The 23,404-nt window shown below is 43.2% G+C and overlaps 1 protein-coding gene across 1 annotated transcript in view; it reads left to right on the top strand.

The window, feature by feature from the left end:
• The window catches only part of LOC148415003 (ephrin type-B receptor 3-like), a 69,669-nt gene extending 46,511 nt beyond the window's left edge, over positions 1-23,158 (top strand). The window contains exons 12-15 of the mRNA XM_088428847.1: positions 3,516-3,731; positions 8,347-8,496; positions 12,563-12,756; positions 21,096-23,158. Of these exons, the coding sequence (XP_088284973.1) occupies positions 3,516-3,731; positions 8,347-8,496; positions 12,563-12,756; positions 21,096-21,207 (672 nt within the window). The 3' untranslated portion in view covers positions 21,208-23,158. The remainder of the gene's footprint in view (positions 1-3,515; positions 3,732-8,346; positions 8,497-12,562; positions 12,757-21,095) is intronic.
• The last annotated feature ends 246 nt before the right edge of the window (positions 23,159-23,404 follow it).

Consider the following 23,404-nt stretch of genomic DNA (forward strand, 5'->3'; position numbering starts at 1 on the left):
ACTGCAGTCATGGGTGTCAATTAGCCGCTGAAATCCACTGCCTTCCCCCATCAAAAATGTCTTCAAAGCGAGCACCATGTACATACCATCTTGTGTTGTTTTGGTAGCTCTCACACTTGGTGGGTCCAGTGGTGATGCAAAAGCATTTCTCATTGTAGCTTGCTTGTAGAAGGTGTTTTTGAAGATGTGGCTAGCTTCAGGGTTTGGTGGTAATCTGCCAATCCCTTTGCATACAGTACGTGTTAGATGTGGTGCATGGCATATTCCTTTTTTTGCAAACTGTCTTTGTCAGTCAATGTGTTACCATCCTTTTCCTCGATTGCACAACCAAAATGTTGCCACAAAGATGATTTAAAAGTAATTGGACCATCATGTATTTCTCCTGTGTACTCCATTGAGCGTGTTCTTCTTTTCACTTAATGGCAGATTGCAACCAATAGTTAGATGCATTCAGCCACCTACTGTATGAGTGTAGCACTCAAGCTGGAACGGATTAGGCTATTTTACATGTAAAAGCGCCTCTATTTACGTTACAAAATTATTGCTGAAAAAAATTAATTTTGTAAGTAGTCATACCACTGTAGTACTAGTAGTAGTAGTAGTAATAATAGTAGTAGTAATAATAATAATAATAATAGACAAATGAAACATAGACATCCTAATTATAAATTGGCAATGAAAGCAAACAAAAACGCAACATTCAGCCAATACCAAATAGAAAGGAATAGATATGAGCAACACTCATCTTTCATCCTTGCAACCAATTAAAATGTGTTTTTTATATTTCGTCTTGAATTGGTTTGGTATTAACTCTCCCTTTTATTTAAAAGAAAAACTGGTTTATGGTAGTCAGTTGGTCTTTTTCATTACCTACAGGATACTGTATGTTGATACTGTGCGTCCAATATTGAATAATACGGTATAAGTTGTTTCATCTCTGCAGGAGCAGATTAACTTCATGTTATGACTTTTAAAATCCTGTTTTGGTCTTACTGAACGAGCCACCAGATATTTATTACAGCCACATGCACATCCATCAATTGGCTAGCTGTATAATTAATCAGGCGCTGCACATTAAACGGCATGTAAACATGCGCTTTTAAATGTTCCTGTGGCCATTACTCATTAAAATCACTGATAGAAAGAGTCCAATTATTGTTTTTTAGCATCTGGACAAAATGGCATGTTTGTGTTGCTTCTGTTTGAAATGTGTTCATGTTCAGAAAATGTTTCTGGAGCAGTCAATACAATTAGCAAAGCATGCCTTCGTTTGATAGAAATCATGTTGTTTATAGAAAAATGGATGTCGACTCAGAGTTTGCTCCTCCCTGTGGTTATTGTTCTGAGTGACATGTCCTACCATTAAAAAAAAAAAAAAAAAAAAAAAAACCCTCTGGTTACACTGCCACACTAATTGTGGCTCAAAAGGACTCAGATTTTGAAAGCCACATTTATAAGTGGTATAAGTGGAAACAAAAGCAGAAATTATGTTGATGTTTTATGATTAACATTCAAAAACAGCTGTGTTGCATTCGACTTTAATGAAGACACTACAAATCTAAATGTGCTGTTTCGGCCTTAAAGGAATGCTATTTTTAAACTCAATTCAGTATTGACATACCTCGGGTGTAATTTCGGTTTCATTCATAGACCAAATAGAGTGCTGAGCCCTTGCAAATTTTGAGTTTGTCTCAGTTTGGTTTGAAAAGTTATACTGTATATAAATAGAACAGAAAACAAAGTTGATTTTGTATCAGGCTTTGCCATTTGAAATCTGGGCATTCCTTAGCAACATTCAAGGTGAAATATTTGCATTATAGGGTGGAAGGCAAGATGGAGCCTATCCCAGCTGATTGGGTGGCAGGCAAGCGAACAAGGGACGCTCAGCTGGTCGTAACCCAATTACAGAATACATATAGCCAAAAACATTAACGTTAACATTCACACAAATGGGCAGTTCAAAGGTTTTAAAAAAATCTCCCAGAGTTAGGGGAGATTTTTTAGTGCTCCACAAGTGGACAAATAGACAACATGCAAATTCCACTCTGGAAGATCCAGATTAAAATGTAGAGGCTCAGAACTGTGAGGCAGATAGATATACGAAGCACTAACCCGTGCTGTTGGGATGAAATATTCCTAAGAAATTCATGATGACAACAGTTCTAAAATACTATTTTATAGTTCAGTCCGGTTTTTCATGTGTGGTGCGGTGATATAGTTCCAAACCTCCCATCGTAAAGGTGAAAATGTGTGGTATAGAAAGAACAGTGTTAAAACAAAAACAGTTTAAATGTAATTTGGCTTCTCCCACATGCTGTAAGCACATTTAACCCTTTCACTCCCATTGGGACGATGCGTCTGACAGCTTTTCAAAAAAAAATTGCAGTGGATGTAGGAATGGTAACAATTAGATGAAATGGCATCCCAGCAGTTCATTACACACCCATCTACAGATTCTTGTGGAATTTAGCAACTTTTCCATATACAACAAGCCTGTGCTGGGTCGAGTGTCAACAAGATAGCTTACGTTGTATAACCTCGTGAATTAACCATCTAGTACTCTGTATATATGTATGCTACTAAACATTACACTGTTTAGTATGTATTGTAGGTGTTTGGTGATTCTTTTCACTTTTCTAGCACGTTTTTGGTATCCTGGTAGGGAGAATACAGTCCCAGTGGTATTTCTTGGTGGAAATGGAAGTGGGAATTTTTAAACAGACTTTCCAAGTACCTAGACTTTTAAAAGAATAATATATGCATTACATTTTTTTTTTTTTTTGGGGGGGGGGGGGGGGGGTAGTGTAAGGGTTAAAATGCGCTTCAAATGATTAAATCAACATTAAGGTGTTACTTAGCACCTCTTCAAACATTCCAATTCTACATTTCTCCGAATAAGAGACCCAGAGTGCAAGCTTCAGGCTCTCTGTCACTTCCCATTGACATTTTATTGTAACACCCGCCTGTAAAACAAGAGTATTGAACAACTAATTGAACACCAGAATGTTCAGCCAAACTATACAATTTTTAACAATAGTCTGCTTTCTTAATGCTAACGATATGAGAAAGGCCATAGATGGGATAAGTGGAATTAGCATGGATGTTACAATAATTATAATAATGACGACTATGACTACACTTAGTTTGGGTACTTTCATTGGAACTCAGTGCAAACATGTTGCAACTTAAAATCCCTTGCCGCTGCAGACACTGTATGGTTTAACAAGAGAATGTTGTCATTAATTCAGCCTCCATTTTGTATTATTATTGTGAAGAGCCTGATTCGACATCTAATTGGACAGAATGCACATAAAAGGTCAGCTGTCAGTGACTGTCACGAAGCATTATGACAGCTGTCGTGTCTATGTGGCGTCAGTGACTGACCGGTCGTCTCAAATGTATTCCTCGACCATATTCAGCTATTTTCTTTTTATCGCAGCGTAGCCTAGCATCCCTTTTTTTATTTGTTGTGCTTTCCTCTCCTCTAATCAAGCACCATCCTCTTGTGCCCTCAGCTGAACGACGGCCGCTTCACGGTGACTCAACTGGTGGGGATGCTACGCGGCATCGCTGCAGGAATGAAGTACCTGTCGGACATGAACTACGTCCACAGGGACCTTGCCGCCCGCAATATCCTGGTCAACAGCAACTTGGTGTGCAAGGTCTCAGACTTCGGTCTGTCACGCTTTTTGGATGACACTTCGGCTGACCCCACTTATACAAGCTCACTGGTGAGTCGTTTGTGGCTTACGATTTACTGAGGTTTTGTCAGGAGAAAATTTCCCGATGGTAATGGAATTAGATATGTATTGTTTGGTGAGAAACAAAAAAGTCAAGGTCACTTCAAATATTTTAAAAGCCCATTCAATCAAGACTATTATATTATTCTGAAAGTGTTTAATTAAGATAGTGGTCTGAGACAAGGTGGAAAATAAGCTTCAGAAAATGATGGCCAATGCATTTTAAAGAGAGATGCAAAAAGAGAAATGTAAAATGTGAAATGTAAAGTTAGTTTACCAGTAATACACTAAGACTGATGTTTTAAAGGAATGCATTTTTCAGCTACTTAATATTTCTTGAATGTCAGTAAAATGAGTTTTATATTATTACATTTCAGCAAACTTTAATACAGAAATTGGACCTGGGAGGCTTTGTGAAAACATATAAACTGTCACGGGGGAGTACGGCGGTTGAGGAGGCCGGCATGGTTGCAGAGGAGGAGGACCCAAAAGCAGGGGAGCGTCGGGACAGGGGGTTGATTAAATCCATTTATTTATAAACGAACGGGAACAAAAGCGAGAAAAACAGGACGGCAAAAAACTCGAACTAAGGGCGCAGGCAGGCTGGCAAAACAGAAAGCAAAACACTATGGACAGGCTGGCAGGAAAACACGGAGCTGAGGGACTCGGGGCAAGACGGGACTACGAGACAATACGATAGAGACAATATGACATGACGTGACAGAGACAATGATCCGACACGGGCTGTAACAGACCCTAGGCTTAAATACATTCACAAACTAATCAAACTAACACATGGCAGCTGGGCAGGGACAACAGGCAAAGGGAGCAGATTGGAGGACACGAGGCGCAGGTAACAGACAGGTGGACTAAATCAAAACTAACGCAGGCAGACGCGACAGGGGCAGAAACCGGAACTATAAACGTAAACAGAAACAGAACCCCTCAAAATAAACCCACAACCCAACAAACCATGACAGAACCCCCCTCTCAAGGGACGGATCCCAGACGTCCCAAAACAAACCGACAAGCAAACAAAACCGAGGCAGGGTGGGCGGAAGGGGGACCGGAGGAGGGCACAGGAGAAAAACAAAAACAGTCCAAAGGCACCCCTGGTGCCAAACGGGATGCACCCGAGGGGGAAAGTCCAGAGGACGACCCGGTCGCCAGAGCGAGTCAGGCGGGCGACCCGGTCGCCAGACGAAAGGTGCCCTGCGGGGCGAATCAGGTGGGCGGCCCGGACGCCAGACAAGAGGCGCCCGGCGAGGCGAATCAGGCGGGCGGCCAGGACGCCAGAGCAGATGTGCCCGGCGGGCCGAGTCAGGTGGGCGGCCCGGACGCCAGACAAGAGGCGCCCGGCGAGACGAATCAGGCGGGCGGCCAGGACGCCAGAGCAGATGTGCCCGGCGGGCCGAGTCAGGCGGGCGACCTGGGCGCCCGATGGCGAACAGCAAGCCACCCCAGGTAGGCTTGTATCCCGGTTGCCCCTGAAGATCGGCAGGCGGGGCGTCAGGCGAGAGCGGAGACGTCAGCAGGGCGGCGTCAGGCGAGAGCGGAGACGTCGGCTGGACGCCGTCAGGCGAGAGCGGAGGCGTCGGCTGGACGCAGTCAGGCCAGAGCGGAGGCGTCGGCTGGACGCAGTCAGGCCAGAGCGGAGGCGTCGGCTGGACGCAGTCAGGCCAGAGCGGAGGCGTCGGCTGGACGCAGTCAGGCCAGAGCGGAGGCGTCGGCTGGACGCAGTCAGGCCAGAGCGGAGGCGTCGGCTGGACGCAGTCAGGCCCGAGCGGAGGCGTCGGCTGGACGCCGTCAGGCCGGTGCGGAGGCGTCGGCTGGACGCCGTCAGGCCGGTGCGGAGGCGTCGGCTGGACGCCGTCAGGCCGGTGCGGAGGCGTCGGCTGGACGCCGTCAGGCAGGTGCGGAGGCGTCGGCTGGACGCCGTCAGGGAACAGCCACTGGGTGCAGACCACAGACACGAGTGAGAGCACAAGACTGACCTGGGACAGGGGCGACCACGGGGAACCGTCTGGCATCTCTGTCGTCTGCGGCAATGGTGGCATGGCTGACAGCTCAGGCGACTGCGGCTGCCGCGCCGAGGCTGGCGGCTCAGGAGGCTGTGGCAGCGGCGCAGAGGCTGGCGGCTCAGGAGGCTGAGGCGCCGTGGCTGGTGGCTCAACAGGCTGAGGCTGCGGCGCCGTGGCTGGTGGCTCAGGAGGCTGAGGCAGCGGCGCAGAGGCTGGCGGCTCAGGAGGCTGAGGCGCCGTGGCTCGTGGCTCAACAGGCTGAGGCTGCGGCACCGTGGCTGGCAGCACTGGGAACGGCAGGCTGGACAGAGACGGCCACTGGGGGCCAATCAGAAACGGCGGGGATGCCAGGAGACTGACTTGGGATGACTGAGGCAGACGGGCGACTGGCTTTGGAGTCAGACGGGCGACTGGCTTTGGAGGCAGACGGGCGACTGGCTTGGGAGGCAGACGGGCGACTGGCTTGGGAGGCAGACGGGCGACTGGCTTGGGAGGCAGACGGGCGACTGGCTTGGGAGGCAGACGGGCGACTGGCTTGGGAGGCAGACGGGCAGGGTTCACAGAGCCTGGGGTCCGGCTCGCAGGGTGCACAGAGGCCTGGGTCCGGCTCGCAGGGTGCACAGAGGCCGGGGTCCGGCTCGCAGGGTGCACAGAGGCCGGGGTCCGGCTCGCAGGGTGCACAGAGGCCGGGGTCCGGCTCGCAGGGTGCACAGAGGCCGGGGTCCGGCTCGCAGGGTGCACAGAGGCCGGGGTCCGGCTCGCAGGGTGCACAGAGGCCGGGGTCCGGCTCGCAGGGGTCACAGAGGCCGGGGTCCGGCTCGCAGGGGTCACAGAGGCCGGGGTCCGGCTCGCAGGGGTCACAGAGGCCGGGGTCCGGCTCGCAGGGGTCACAGAGGCCGGGGTCTGGCTCGCAGGGGTCACAGAGGCCGGGGTCCGGCTCGCAGGGGTCACAGAGGCCGGGGTCCGGCTCGCAGGGGTCACAGAGGCCGGGGTCCGGCTCGCAGGGGTCACAGAGGCCGGGGTCCGGCTCGCAGGGGTCACAGAGGCCGGGGTCCGGCTCGCAGGGGTCACAGAGGCCGGGGTCCGGCTCGCAGGGGTCACAGAGGCCGGGGTCCGGCTCGCAGGGGTCACAGAGGCCGGGGTCCGGCTCGCAGGGGTCACAGAGGCCGGGGTCCGGCTCGCAGGGGTCACAGAGGCCGGGGTCCGGCTCGCAGGGGTCACAGAGGCCGGGGTCCGGCTCGCAGGGGTCACAGAGGCCGGGGTCCGGCTCGCAGGGGTCACAGAGGCCGGGGTCCGGCTCGCAGGGGTCACAGAGGCCGGGGTCCGGCTCGCAGGGGTCACAGAGGCCGGGGTCCGGCTCGCAGGGGTCACAGAGGCCGGGGACCGGCTCGCAGGGGTCACAGAGGCCGGGGACCGGCTCGCAGGGGTCACAGAGGCCGGGCGCCGGCTCGCAGGGGTCACAGAGGCCGGGCGCCGGCTCGCAGGGGTCACAGAGGCCGGGCGCCGGCTCGCAGGGTTCACAGAGGCCGGGGACCGGCTCGCAGGGTTCGCAGAGGCCGGGGACCGGCTCGCAGGGTTCGCAGAGACCGGGGACCGGCTCGCAGGGTTCGCAGAGGCCGGGCGCCGGCTCGCTGGGACAGGGGCGGTCTGCCGCCTTGGCGCTGGGACAGGGGCGGGTAGCCGCCTTGGCGCAGGGACAGGTAGCCGCCTTGGCGCAGGGACAGGTAGCCGCCTTGGCGCAGGGACAGGTACGGGTAGCCGCCTTGGCGCTGGGACAGGTACGGGGGTGCACGGCGGGTGTGAACGCCGGCGTGGTTGCGGAGGAGGAGGACCCAAAAGCAGGGGAGCGTCGGGACAGGGGGTTGATTAAATCCATTTATTTATAAACGAACGGGAACAAAAGCGAGAAAAACAGGACGGCAAAAAACTCGAACTAAGGGCGCAGGCAGGCTGGCAAAACAGAAAGCAAAACACTATGGACAGGCTGGCAGGAAAACACGGAGCTGAGGGACTCGGGGCAAGACGGGACTACGAGACAATACGATAGAGACAATATGACATGACGTGACAGAGACAATGATCCGACACGGGCTGTAACAGACCCTAGGCTTAAATACATTCACAAACTAATCAAACTAACACATGGCAGCTGGGCAGGGACAACAGGCAAAGGGAGCAGATTGGAGGACACGAGGCGCAGGTAACAGACAGGTGGACTAAATCAAAACTAACGCAGGCAGACGCGACAGGGGCAGAAACCGGAACTATAAACGTAAACAGAAACAGAACCCCTCAAAATAAACCCACAACCCAACAAACCATGACAATAAACATCTTGCCTAAATGGTTTCAAAATGTGTTCTTAAAATATAGATCTTAATGTCAATGAAATAAAATCTTCAATAGGCTCATTTACCTTGCTCGTGTAGAGATTTTTGTTCATAGTGTATGTGCTAATATTTGCATTATTGTGCCATTATTGTGTTTCTTTATGTATGCTGACTGGCTGCTGCTACATCCTTATTAGTATTTGTAGGGTTGTGACCTTTCACCCTCTTTGTTTGTTTTTGTGCGTGTGTGAGCAGGGAGGAAAAATTCCCATCCGGTGGACGGCGCCAGAGGCCATCGCCTTCAGGAAGTTCACCTCTGCGAGTGACGTGTGGAGTTATGGCATCGTTATGTGGGAGGTGGTGTCATATGGAGAAAGGCCATACTGGGACATGAGCAACCAAGACGTGAGTCGAAACCCGTGTCGTACCGACAAACATGCTGCAAGCTTTTATGCTGAGCTACATTGCGGTCTGAGTTAAATGGGCAGCATCTTTCTGTCTCAGAGTTGGCAAAAAGTAATAATCCCATTTCGTACTTTATGAGAAATACAAATTTGGTGGTGGTCATGGTTGCCCTGAAGTGCAAATGACAACAACTCTTATATTGTGTTTTTGTATGCGTTTCATCTTTGGTAATATTTTTGTTCGTTTTCAATTATCAATATTTTTGTTTGCTTAGTTTTTTTGTTTTTGTGATGTGCACTTCATTAGTTATTGGTGGCATAGGGTGGTAAAATTTGTGAGTGAGCCATTTTGCAGGATTTTCTCCATGCTAAATGTCATTTGTACTTTTTTTTTTGTCTCTGTTTGCAAGTACATATTTCGAGTCGGCATGAAATATCTGCATTATAACGAAGCAAATCTGCGAAGAAGATACCAAGTGATTCAAACAGTAGAAGTTTACTGTGAAACTAAACATAAAACACACACATAGGCAATGTGCATTGGATGAAACCATGGAATCATGATGCACGCGCTTTTTAATAATTTACATTGTCCATAATAATAATATTACAGTATTTTTTTTTTTAAATAAAACACTTGAGAGTACTATTTCTATTGTTGAAAAAAAAATGGTCACAACACATTTTATTGGTGTTTGGAGGTGCTGAAATGTATGTATTTTTTAAATTGGCATTCACTTCAGTTGATTTGTCATACAAATGTTTTGATTTACCCAAAAAATTAAACTCACCGCTGATTTGTGTGGAAAAGATTTTGTTCCAATAAAGTGTCAAATGCAATACACACAGATTTCACAACCCAAGCAGTAAAACTCACATCAAAGTGAGTCCCTCCATGACACTTACTGAAGCTGCATTGAGATTCTCAGTGGAATGTCTGCTTGCCTCTGCGATTCAAAGTCACACTTGTAATGCCGTTAAGAACTGAGCAAAAAAAAAGGAGAAAATTCCCACCAACAAAAGTTGCGTGTGGTGATGAAAGTGTCAAAGTCAAGGGCCTCTACCATATATAACATTACATATTTAAACAACAAACATGTTCAACTTAGCCTTATGTTTTTTTCTAACAAATGTCTGCTAGCTCAATGCTAATATTATGTGGAATTTCATAGAATGGCTAACGGTTATTAGGATAGCCATTTGTCTATTATTGAAATTTAGGTGCTGATACTTTTTTTTCTAATGCAAGTCTGCTAGTTCAATGCTAACATACAGTATGATGTGAGACTTAATAGATGAGCTAACAGAAAGTGGCATCAATCAATCATTTTACAATCAAATAACAATAGCAACAAGAACAACATCAATCAATCAACCAGTCAAACAATTTAAATTCAAATAACCCATCAAGAATTATTCATGTTTAGTGTAAGACTTTTTTTTACGTCTTCTGCGGGCATTCTGGTCTCCTCCCACATTCCAAAAACATTCATGGCAGGTGTATTGGACACTCCAAATTGTCCTTTGGTGTGATTGTCAGTGTTTGTCTCTGTGTGCCCTGTGATTGGCTGGCAGCCAGTCCAGGGTGTACCTGATCTACTGCCCAAAGACAGTTGGGATAGGCACCAGCAAGCCAGTGACCCTAGTGAGGATGAGCGGATATAGAAAATGGGCGGATGGATAAATGTTTTCAAATGAGAGTCTGCTAGCTTAATGCTAACAAATAGAATAATCTAAAACGGGCTAACAGAAATACAATGAATCAAGCAATCATTTAATCGGATAATAAACTATTACTGACGTTTAGTTATTGACTTAAGCCTCTTTTTCTTGCTCTTAATTGTAGCGCATCTTTTCCTGTGCGTCTTCTCTTTTCTGTTGTGGCACAACATGGTAAAACACAATCACTTAAAAAGACGCGATAAGTGGCGTAACAACAAAGAACATTTGTAAAAAAATAAAACGTGCATGAATAGTGTGCCAAAGAAAGAGTAGATAGACTTAAAAAAATCTACAAACATAGAATTGGGGATGCAAAGCACGCAAGGCTTTACATTTCTGGTATCGGCTGTCTGACTAGGCTGCACTCTTTATCTCCTCACTGCAGCAGTGTGTCTGTGTTCTGCTTTATTTCTTCCCATTTACAACTTTCGTCTGCTCGCCCTCCAACCTTCCCAGTTATGCAGAAAGCAAAGCTCCCCCATGACACAAACACACACACACACACACACACATACACACATGTGAGCTGTTGTTAGCCCCAGGCTATCTGCAACACACAGACGTCGCAACTCCGGCAGTGAGCTCACAGAAAAGTGCGTCCCTCCATCACACTCGCTGAAGCTGCATTGAGATTCTCAGTGGAATATCTGCTCGCCGCCGCGATTCAAAGTCAGACTTGTAATTCCGATAAGAACGGAGCGGAGAAAAAAAAAAGAGACCCGATGAAAATTGCCACCAACAAAAGCTGCGTGCGGTAATGAAAGTATCAAAGTCAAGGGCCTCCATTGTTCCCACTCGCCTTTGTGCCACAGTCTTTGCTCAATAAGCAACAGTCAACAAAACAGAAGATGTGGAGAGAGGTTCTCATCTGCACCAAGCCCAATATAAAAATGAAAATCCACGCACAAAGAGAGGAGGAGGGCGGCGGAAAAAGACAATGCTTTTACTCCCCGTTGGCAATTTTTTATTGTTGTGGAGTTTCAAATCCGTATGGAGAGAAATATGTTGAACCTTGTGCAAATGCAGAGAGTGAACATGTGCAGTCTCCACTTATTGTCTCAGCTCTCCATCATTGGAGAATACGGTTTGCGTCATATCTGAAAGATCCTGAACTGAAGCTGGCAATATGCGATAGCGAGCTTTATTGTTGCACATAAAAATAAGCATCTATAGATTATTTTCACACTACACTAACAAAGAATCAATCACCGAGCCTTAGTGAGTGAACGTGAAGAATCCTAATAGGCAAAAGAAATAAAGTTTCAACCAGATCCTGAATTTCTTCTGGGTCCCAGGGAATAAAATGTAATAAGATTCTTTACAAGCACAGCAAATTACAACCTTATCTGACAAGATTGGTAAGCTTCTGAACATGTTCAATTGGATTTCTCTGTTAAATTTGAATCGCTCCCAAATGTCTGGAGGAAACTGAGTTTGACTTTGCACTCTGCATACACATGGAAGAAAAAGAAAAATTAGTATTGTTTTATCAGAGACTGACACCAAATTACTAATTTGATAGTCATATAATTATAAACCACAGGGGGGTGTTTTTAATTAAAAAAATAATACTTTATTGACACCCATTCCAGTTCCAGTAATGTTCACTAGGTTTGTGATTTTTCACAAGTAAAGCAAAACTCACCCAGACAAACAGCTCATACCTATAAAATACAGCTAGGAATGGCAACCAAAACACTAGAGAAGTCCACGTTCTTCTATCAGTGCTGTTGGGAGGGGCCTACATGTCTAGTTTATTTATTTTGTTTATAAAACATGCAGTTCCTAACCAGATGAAAGACCAAAAGTTCTATTTTAAATTTAAACAAAACGTTTTGTCAGTAAAGGCACAAAACTGTTCCAAACAACATTAAGTGCAGGAAATTGTTTTGTGCATTTTCTTCACAAATAAGGTTGTCATATCTTTAATATTGGCAAACTACTATGCTTCTTCTGCATATCATTCCAAAGCAACAACAATAAGAAAAGATTCAAGCGTTTATTGTCATATGCATAGTAATACCACACAATGAAATTCTTATTGTGTTCACATCCTTGAGCAGACTACATTCCATAATCGAGCAAATAATAAGGTAGGCAATAAAACAAACAAACAAACATATATATATATATATATATATATATATATATATATATATATATATATATATATATATATATATATATATATATATATATATATATACACACACACACACACACACACACACACAAAACCTTTGTATTTATGCATGCACGTTTGCATTTGTGTTGAAATGTTGCAAACATCAGTTCTTGAAATTACTCCAACGTGATCAACGTACTTTTCCGAATCCATACTTCAGGTGATGACTGCGGTTGAGCAGGACTACCGACTTCCCCCACCCATGGATTGCCCCATGGTGCTGCACCAGCTCATGCTGGAGTGCTGGATGAAGGAACGCAACCTGAGGCCCAAATTCTCGCGCATCGTCAACACGTTGGACAAACTGCTACGCAATGCCGGCAGCCTCAAGGTGGTGACAAGCACGTACTCAGGGTAAGTGCACAAGAGCTCTTGTTTTTTTTTCACAAATCCATAATGAGTCCCCACATGTTGTATAATTTTTCTATTCGAAATGATCGACCAATCTTTTCTGATGCTATGAAGAGATTTGACTGTTCCACCAGCTGTGTTTATACACTTTTTTTTTCACTGATCTGTCTACAAATGAACAAATCATTATGCGGCCTCATTGGGTCTTCAACTGCAGGCAGACCTCAAGAGACAAACATTATAGATTTATTGACGTACAAGTTGTGTAAGTTGATGTTTTCAAATAGAGACAAATTACACATTTAGGCTTGTTTGATAGATACACTCAGTGTTTCCCAACTTTTACTGAACCAAGACACAAATGACTGTTGTCTTCATTTTTTTTTTTTTTTTTTTACATATATGTGCACACAATTTGACCTCTGCATTTGACCCATTAATAAAACACAATAGTGTACACTTGTGCAGCTGTTGACTTAAGCTCCCAGGGGTTGATTTCCAAACGGGTCTTTATGGTGCTAGGCGACAATCAAAACCACTTGGTTATTGCTGCCCATCAGAGAAATCTCACAGCACACCACTAAACAAAAATGTTGTGAAAGATTTAGATTAAAATGAAAAAAAATGTAGTACTCTTCTTTCAATTTACTCACAAATGAATGTATTCAGTGTCGCAATAAGTGGAGTGTGTCATGAAAGTTCACAAGTTGTGCCACAGGGAAGTTATCCAATTTCTTTTCTTTTTTTTTTTTTTACAAACCCCTGACGCACTTGACAATAAGCTGATTGAAGTACGCAAACTTTAGACCTGGTGAAATTAGATGCAACATGTAATTAGTGGATCTGATCGACAGAATCTCTGCAGACGTGTGTGGTAGATGGTGCTGGGTTATTGCAGCTTGAATATGTATCGCTATATATTCCGATACAGCAAAGGCGTATTGGAATATATTGGACAATTTAATTTTTTTTACTGTATTCACAATGACTGAAGAAACCCTAGAAAATGACCTGAAAGGACCGTACTCCAGATGTGCTTGCTCCCATGTCCCGAGGGGGAGATAATATTTGCTTAGTCCTTGAATGGACAGCTGTTTCAACGCGTCACTTAGAGACTAGAAAACAAGCCCAAAACTATACAAGCTATCTTTACGATGAATTAATTAACATAGCACGATTCAACTACTGTAACTGAGTATTATTTCTTTAATTATGAAAATTTAGGAAGCGCCTCATAAAGAGCAAGAATGGCATAGGAACATGTAACGCCTTACTTTGCGTTGCACTGTCAATAAGCTCGAGTCATATCTGGTCTCACATCAGCTTTTAAGCTACAGCATCTGTGTTCACAAATGACAAGCGAGCGCGGGGCAACAGATGTCCTTGCTAGCGATCCTCAGCCACATCAAAAGCGAGAATGCTAACATAAAATATGACAGCAATGTACAAAAAATTCCCTGACACAACCATACCATCATATCTGTTGTGCACAAGGTGCCAAAAATAAAGTCAGAAGAATGCAAGTATATATATATATATATATATATATATATATATATATATATATATATATATATATATATATATATATATATATATATAGTACTTATTGTGCACTCATAAGCATACTGTAACCTGTTACACAACCTTTTTGCATGTAGCATGACATCGCCATGCAAGCACACAGCACGCAGCACGCACACCAGCTCACGTCACAAATATATTATTCATCCTAATAAGAGAAGTGGCGCTGGCGAAATTAATCGCATACCTGTTAGATGCGTGCCTCTGGAGTTAGCTTTTAACCCTTTTGTTTGATCTCGATGGACGCTTAAAGCACATTGCTGTCATCATAATTTTTGTTTCTGGCGTTTCAAAAATGTTGACAAGTGGAAAGGCGCCTCTCACTTTTCTAATTTGCACCTGCCCTTCAGCCATCACAATTCATCTCAAGTTTGATAAATAACATTTCGCATGCTAAATTCAGCTTGCATATCCTCTTCTTAAAATATGTAAAATGAACTACTCTGCATTTTGCCAGTTGTGATTCTGGATGCACTCGGTTAGTAGATCAACTTCCATGTTTGCATGAACAATCAAATGCGCGTGTTTTTGCCAGCCAAACATGAAGTAAATCAGGCCTTGCATGAGTAAATTTGTGTATAAAATTGAGACGAGCTCGTCATTACTTCAGTATATACATAGGCTATTCTTCTTCTAATGTCTTTTTTTCCCGACATTGTTGTACTAAAGGGAAGGGATTCTGTGAGCACACATCTTTGAGCCAGCTGCCTGCTGTGCGCCAACTCAGTGGGGGTGACTGCAGAGTGAAGGCAGCCTTTTTTTTGCTCGTAGATGAGTGCGAAATCTGACTGTGTGTATTTGTCATGTGACTGCCCACCCAAGTCAAAGATTCCCGTTTTATAGTCTGATGACAAGCAATTTCATACTTTGGCCGTGTTTATGTAGCAGTTGTCTTGTAATCGTCTTTAGTAATAATGAACGGTGGTGGCAAAAGTACTTTTTTCTTAGATGTACGGATACTTGGGTTTAAATCAAAAAAAAGAAAATGTCTAGAAAAAGCAGATGTACTGAAACTATTTTAAAAACTTCAAATTTGTAAATTTTACTATGATACAAACAGAAAAAATATATATACCTGAGTTGGTACATAAAAACATCGACGTGTACAAAATTGTTTCCTTATTTTTATTCATGTTTAGTGTAAAACTGAGTTAAAAAAAAATAGCTATTGATGACACCAAAAGTAAACCTTCCTAATGTTTTTTCACACGACTAAAATGTAAATCCTCTGTGAAAGGCGTTGAGACATTGCAAACGCATAAAGGTTCGCAAAATTAATAGGTTTTGAGCACACACGTGTCCTGTTTATATGATGTGATTGATAAGAGTAGAAAATCAACCTTCTTTTCCCCATTTACCACCTTTTCATTATGCCTTAGTGTTACACATGTTAACTACTTCCATCTTACAACATCTACACCTAAAGTCCCATTTTAAAAAAATAGTTTACATTTAAAATTTGGGGCAATAATACTAATGACATCAAGATGAATGCACTAATATCATGGCAGTCCAAAACAGCTATAATCCAAACAAGATTTTTTTTAAATCTTTCTGGGGCAAACCATCCATCCATCCATGCATTAGCTGCTGCTTTGTCCGGGGTCGGATCACACGGGCAGCAACTTGATCAGGGAAGCCCAGACTTCTTTCTACGCAACTACTTCATCAGGCTCCTCCGGGAGGATCCCCAGGCGTACGCTGGCCATTTGAGAGATAGTTTCTCCAGAGTGTCCTCCTCCCGGTGGGACATGCCCGAACACCTCCGGGAAGCATCGTAACCAGATGGCCGAGCCACCTCAACTGGCTCCTCTCAACGGGAAAGAGCGGCGGCTCGACACTGAGTTTCACCCGGATGACCGAGCCTCTCACCCTGTCTCTAAGGGAGAGCCCAGGCACCCTGCAGAGTAAACTCATATCGGCCGCTTGTATTCAGGATCTCGTTATTTTAGACTTATCGGTCCTGCCCTACTGCTTGTGTTCAAGCTCACAAATCTTTGCCAAATGTTTGCTAAACATTTGCCAACAGTTTCGATGTTTGGTCTATTCGCAAGGGGTAGGAATATATTCAAAAGCAGTAAAGGCAAACGTCTGGTCCAAGTTTGGTTCTTTGCAACCTTGAACGAACACCGACGAGGTCAAACGAGCCGCTACCTTCGCTGACAAACATTTGTCGATAAATGTTTACCCCTCAGTGGAATAGGAGCTTTGCGCATTTGTGACTTGCACACATAGGACTTACCCCCTTTAAAATATACTCACACTTCACAGATTGCTCACAAATCAACATTGAAGCTAGTGGCGTGCGTCTCTCCAATAAGAGATGATTAGATACATATTTCCATACACAGGCTGCAGTACAATGCAAGGATTGTTATTCGATCCCATATAAAGTCAGCTTAATCTGGAGGGGTATATACTTATATCAGTGGCTTATTTGTTATTATTTTTACATACATTTAAACAAACTTGTCAGTCCTGTAAATGCGGAATTTTCTTCAAAGCTATATCCTGCAACTAAAAGACAATTCCAGACAAGCATATTTTGATAAATTTTTAAAGTGGAGTGTTTCAAATTGGTTTGATTTGACGCACTCACTCACTTTTTGTAAAAGATCTTAAAGATCTTCGGCCCCAACTTCCCACCATTGATAATAAATGTGTCATGCCCCCCCACCCCGCCACACAAAACAAAAGGATGATGCAATATGTGCTCTTTCACCCCATGTGAAATTGTTCCCTCTATCGTGTGTGACAGCTGGGAGGCAGAGGTTGAAGCCTACTTCAGGTAGAGCGATGTCTCTGCCCCCGGGTTTGTTGGAATAAGATGTCTTGGTAAAGACAAATACTGCAACCTTACAGAAGCAAATGAGATTCCTTCTTGTTGGGTCTCAGCTTGTTTTGAGACGCCCTTGCTTTTTCAGAGGTAGGAGGCTTTTGTTTGCCAGACAGCTGTGCGCCTCTGCCACTGATACTTGTCTGTGAAGCTAACTTATTCATAGGCGCTGGTGCGCCCGGTGATCATTCGTTCTTCCAGCGTTGAGCGCAGCGAATGCGACTGAACTGTGTTTCTACAGAAACTGTTGGGCTGGCTCCAGCCGTCTGGGTACTCTCTGCTGGTGCAGATGTGGAATCCTCGCCTCTCCCGATCGCGTTCCCCCTTCTATAATGCGGTTCATCACCATTGCATATTGCGTTGCAGACTGATTTGTGGAACATTATCTGTTTGTCAACATATCCCTGTATACCTTATAGTACCACTGTAAATTTACATTGTCTTTGAAAAAAATGTTCATTTGTTAAAATGTGTTCAAAGGGTGCATTTCATCTATTTCATTATTTAAAATGATATTACTAATGTATAAATCAATGAATGGTTTATAACTGATGTATAAATCAATGAATGGTTTATACATTAAGAAATGTCAATTCAATATGAAGCCACGATGAAGTACCATCAACAGTTATGCTGCAATTGATCATCATAACAGATGATCAATTAACTGTTTTGAGACAGTTTTAAAAAGTTTTCATTTCATCAGTAATTATTATCTGGTTTCTTTAGTACCCCATGCAAGCAGCATCACAGGTGTGAAATCAGAGCAAAACATTTGCTTTGACTTTTTACCAACAATTTGTCCCTTTTTTTTCTGAAGATTTTAAGTCGAGAGTGTCCCCCTCCCTCTGTCCGAAGATGGTTTCGATACCCACCAGTAAGCCAGTTAGCGTAGTGAGGATAAGAGGACAAGGGATGGATGAGCAAAAAGAAATTGGATGAACTTTTAAATCCTATTGTTCAATATATCGACAAACCAATCAAGAAATCAAAGATTATTTAAATAAACGTCAAATAAACGACAGCCATAAAGTGAAGCACGCTGTATATGAAATACGCCATATAAAGAAAAGCTGCCTTGCCGTGCCCTCCAGCTTTTGTGTGAAACATATTACAGTGTAAAAAAATCAAGCGCATGTCATATGTCTCTGTAATGCCGTCCCTCTTCAGATGGGCACAAAAGGTAAAAATGACACATCACGAATCCAGGTTGTGCGCCAGCTCCTTGGCTCGCAGCTTCACTGGAGCACCGGAGTCCCCGAGCGCAAGCGATATGCCAAGATTTGGGCTCAGTGAAGCTAATTGTGTGTGGAAGTGTAATGGCTGACCTCTGTTTAATTCCCCCAATACTTGGTGAGGTGCTGGAATGTCGGTGATAGGACAGACAGCAGCCAGGGCTGCTGATGTGGAAAAGCAGGCGGTGATGAAGTGTGAGTAATAAGGGAGATTGAGGAGAAGCTAAAAGAGAGGAATGTGTTTAATTAGCTTGCTAATGAGCTTTTTAATGCATCTGGGAGAGTGCGCGCCCAGTGCCGTCTTGGGGCAACAGGAGAGAAGTGTGTGTGAGACGAGCGTGTACGCATGTTATGCTACGTGTCACTGTGTGCTGATGACATGCCAATGATTAATTTATGGCCTCATCTGTATGCAACAGCGAGAGATAGCGCAAAGAAGATGAGGAGAAGGCATTGTGTTGTCGGAGCTGTGATTGTAACGATGGTCGGCAAGATAGCGTCCTGAGGGAGAGGATATGGAAAGCGAAGCTATCTGGAAGGCGTCTCCGAGCCCAGTGTTCTCAAACGGTGGTCCCCAGCTGTAGCTGTACCGGAGCGCGCCGCAAAATAAATTTGCAATAATTTATGTTGTATTTGTTTTTAAAAAGTCCATATTTTCATCTGTTGGGCAAAACAGATGCAAGCAACAAAAGCATCCCCTGACAAAAATACTGTGAGAATGTTGTTGAAGAAAATGACCCCCAAACTGTCAAAATACAGTACAAGGGTTAATATTGCTACCCTGCTGCTTTACACACCAACATTATCACACCAGCTCAAAAAGATGTTCAATCACTAATCTAATACATTTTAAAAATGCACATTGTCAGAATAATGTTGAAAATGACCCAAAAACTGTCAAAATACAGTACAAGGGTTAATATTGCTACCCTGCACTATTACACAACAACATTATCACACCAGCTCAAAATCATGTTCAATCACTAATGTAATACTTTTAAAACATGCACATTTATTACACTGTCATTCATTTCATTTTTAAGATATATCACCAGCACAATTCAAACTCTAATATTTCATATCCAAGGCTGCACTAATGCTCCCTGACCAGATAAAAAGTCTTTAATATTTCACAAATACAAATGACCGATAAGAAACCATAAAATGTCATAGATGTGCGGGTGATGCAAAAAATTAAACATCAAGCAGTGTAATCGGTGAAATTTTGTATGCTAATACATTCTTGGCTGACTACCAAGGAGGACAAAGCATTAGAGCAATCTTTTTTTTCTTTTTTTTTAACAACTTACTGTATTTTCCGCACTATAAGGCGCACCAGGCCTTCAATTTTCTCAAAAGCTGACAGTGCGAGTTTTAATTTTTGCGGAGCGAAAAATAAAGAAAAAACCTAATCACCATGTAAGTACTTTAATTTTTACCTTGCATTTCAGTTATAAATCTATTTGCTACAATTACAATTTTGAAATGTCTATATGCTACAAATGTGAAGCTAATTATATGTGGACAAGGCGCAAAAAACGCAGGTTTTTGTATAAGAAAACATGATTTTTCAGAATAAATCCTGAACAAAAGCTGTTTTTAATTCAAAAAAACAATATATTTGAAGGTTTTTGTTTGCAATTTGATTTAAAAAAAAAAGCGTTATATTTAACTGAATCATTAATTGTCTTTTAAACTCTTAATTTGCCTTGGCATTGATCTAATCAGTCTTTTAATGTAATCAAGAAGTATTTTTCCCCCGTTCTTCAATACTTTCCACAAATCATCTTGATTCTTAATTTCTGACTGTCTATTAATAAAGGTTAAATAACTTATCTGATTATTTTGTTGGCATTCCTTTTAGCGCAGCTTCATCTAGTGAATACATCACACAAACCCAGCCATTAGTGTAGCTTCTATGATATGTGCCTCACAATGCAGTGCGCATTGCAATGCAACCGGTCTTTAATCCGGTGTGCCTTATAGTGCGGAAAATACGGCAAATTCTCTACTCATTGTCTATATAAAGCAACCAAACTTTCAATCTTGAGGCAGCATAATACTGCACAGCTCCCGCAGAGTAAAGGAAGACATCTAACAGACTTAAAACACTTGTTCAATTTAACACCTGTATTATTTAATAATAGGGGTCAGTTACCATCCAAGTTAAAATTCTTTTTTAATTGTTTTAATCTACCTTTGTTCAAGGTAGACTTATATGCATTCTTTGTAAGAAGACCACAGAAGCATCTCAGGTTTACCCTATCGCATAAATGCAAAGCACCCAGCTGAGACTGCCACCACAGCTAATGATAGCAACAAAGAAACCAAACAAGGGAGCCATAGCAAAGCTCTTTGACAAACTAAACTCAAGCAGTCTGCGGGACAAGGTTCAAATACAGCAAAAGTTAAAGTGACAGGCGGAATGATGAATAACTCTTCCTCAACCACCACACATCATTTTGGATATACTTTTAAGGTGCAGTGAGATATTTCTCATCTAAAATATGTGCCTCGGCTCAACTTTCACGAATTGTATCATACCCCGGTGAGCAGGTGCTGAAAATTAGAATGACGTGGGTCAAATAATTTGGGACATTCACAGACGAAAAGCCTACTGAACTCTACCACATGGTGGAAATGTGGCATTTGAGTCACTGCTTACTTTGTGTGACTTTTACCCACAGGGACCTGCTGAGGCTCGGAGGAACGCTGCCGGGACACAACAGGAAAAGTCCGGACAGCAGTGAGGAAATCGTGCGGCAACAAATGAGCCAAACGCTCCCCATCAGAGTGTGAGCTGCTGCGCAAGCAACCTCCCGGAGACAAAATGCTCAAAATAAACTACCTAGAAAACTCTGATCTGAAGAGCTTCGTGTAAAATAAAGAAGATAAAAAGAGGGAATCTCCCGCAGCACGGGAAGGACCTCTCAGATGACTTTGTGCGAGAGCTCGGAGACTTTGTGTCAAAAGAGAACGTTCCGTTGCGATCTTTGTGTGTATGCGTGCGTGTGTGTTCTTCATTTGTGCTTTTGTGACTGTTGACATGAAGCCAAACATCTTATGGGCCCTCTCAGGTTGTGTTTGCATGTCTGCATGTGTTTTCTGATGGTTGAGAGCCAGTAGGGCTTTTACCTTCGAGAGGGAAGCGCACACAAACTAGAACGAGGGTCTCCGAGGATCCGACAGTGCCAAGATTTAAAGACAGCAGTAGTAGATGTCTTTTTTTTTTTCTTCCCAATATCAATTGGCAGTTGAAAATAAACCATGAAACTCATTATTTTGTGACAAAACTGGCCATCGCTGGAGAGGAAAACGCACAGTTTGTAGTTTCAGTATGAAATATGACTTTTGTGACGCCAGTCCAGGAACTTTTCTTTTTGTGTCATACAGTAGAATCCATAATACAATAGAAAGTAAGTATACAGTTTAACCCATTTTACTTGAATATGATAGCTTACAAGCTAGCATATCTTCATGAACTATCATTCCAAAACATCAGGGTAACAGGCAAATATTGAAAGAAAGCTCTGCCCGGTTGCATTATTTCAGTTTCATTCTTTTTATTTCATCTCAGGCTAAATTATAGTGATGAAAAAAGAGTATTTTTGAGTTGGATCAAAAAACAAAATAATGAGCGAGTAGTTTTTGTTCAATTGCCAGATGAAAACAAAATGAATGAATGGTAGGTTGTTGTTTTTTGAACCTAACCTATCCTATTCTCTCTCTTCCTGTTATATTTTTTCTTTTTTTTGAGGGGGAACACTTTACAGGTAAATCCAATTCCTCCTTTACTCTGTCTTCCACACATGTACTGGGAGAATTCCATGTTCTAATTATGTACAAAGCATCCAAGTCTTCACGTGGTCTCTCCTCGCGTAGGAAGACTGCAAATGACACTGTGCTGGACACGTCCGTCACGTGCATGCCAAAGTGGAATCTTCCACGTTATATGTTGCTTTGGTGGCATTTGCTATGGACTTTAATGTCCGTGTTTTCTTATTTGAAACATATACGCATTGTTTTGAATGCTAATTTAAGACTGATGATGTGTATTTGTGCTTTTTTTACTGGGGGCTCAACGTTTTTTATCACAATGCTTGTGTGCCTGTGTTTCTTTCTTCCAGTTGACCAGAATGAATGAGTAAACCCTTGAAGGGACAAATTGGAGACATTTCTTGCTATTCATCTTTCTATTTTTGTTTTGTTGCATTTTAATGAACGACGCCTGTGAATTGTAGACCTTACTTTGGCAATGATGTCACAGTTTGCGATAAAAAGGTCACAAAAACAGATGAGAGCGTTATGACCTTAATATTGAACTGACCTACAAACATGGATTGAAAGTCGACTGCTTATTGGTCCATCCCTCCTGAACATTGCCCAGTGCAGTCTCCATTTAAATAAATGACTGCCTGTATATACATACGGTAACTCTTTAGATCAATCAGCATTTTACTGCTTTCTGACCTGACTTTGGCCTCTGTGTGACCTTTGTTTACATGCTTGTTTGTTTGTTGTTGAGAAGCAAACAATGGCAAAAATTGAAGTGTAATGGTCATTACATATCTGAAACTATATGTCACAATGAAAGAAAACATGCGTCTGTTAGGCAGACTTTTTCCTGTGCAATTCAAAGTGTAGTAGATACTGTATATCAAAAAAAAAAAAGCCAGAAAATTAGAAGAAAATCTGCATTTCTCCTTCAATATTTTTACGATAATCATATGCAAATAAATTATTAAACAGGTCTCTGGTATTCTCTTTGATTTCCCAGCATGTTCACCAGACTGGTGTTCCAGGTCTTATCCGGACAAGGGATGAAAAGAAGGAATAGCAAATATGTTTTACCTCCACAGAATATTACAGCAGCTTGGTATGGACTCATTAGGTTTTTAGGATGATTTAAAATGAAAGGTGCAATCTGTGCCGCTCGCCAATTAATGACATCACGTGACTGAACTGCAAGTTTTGTTTTTTTTTTATTTCCTTATTT

This window comes from Hippichthys cyanospilos, chromosome 12 (assembly GCF_059441005.1).
Source record: "Hippichthys cyanospilos isolate Australia breed blue-spotted pipefish chromosome 12, RoL_Hcya_1.0, whole genome shotgun sequence".
NCBI lineage: Eukaryota > Metazoa > Chordata > Actinopteri > Syngnathiformes > Syngnathidae > Hippichthys > Hippichthys cyanospilos.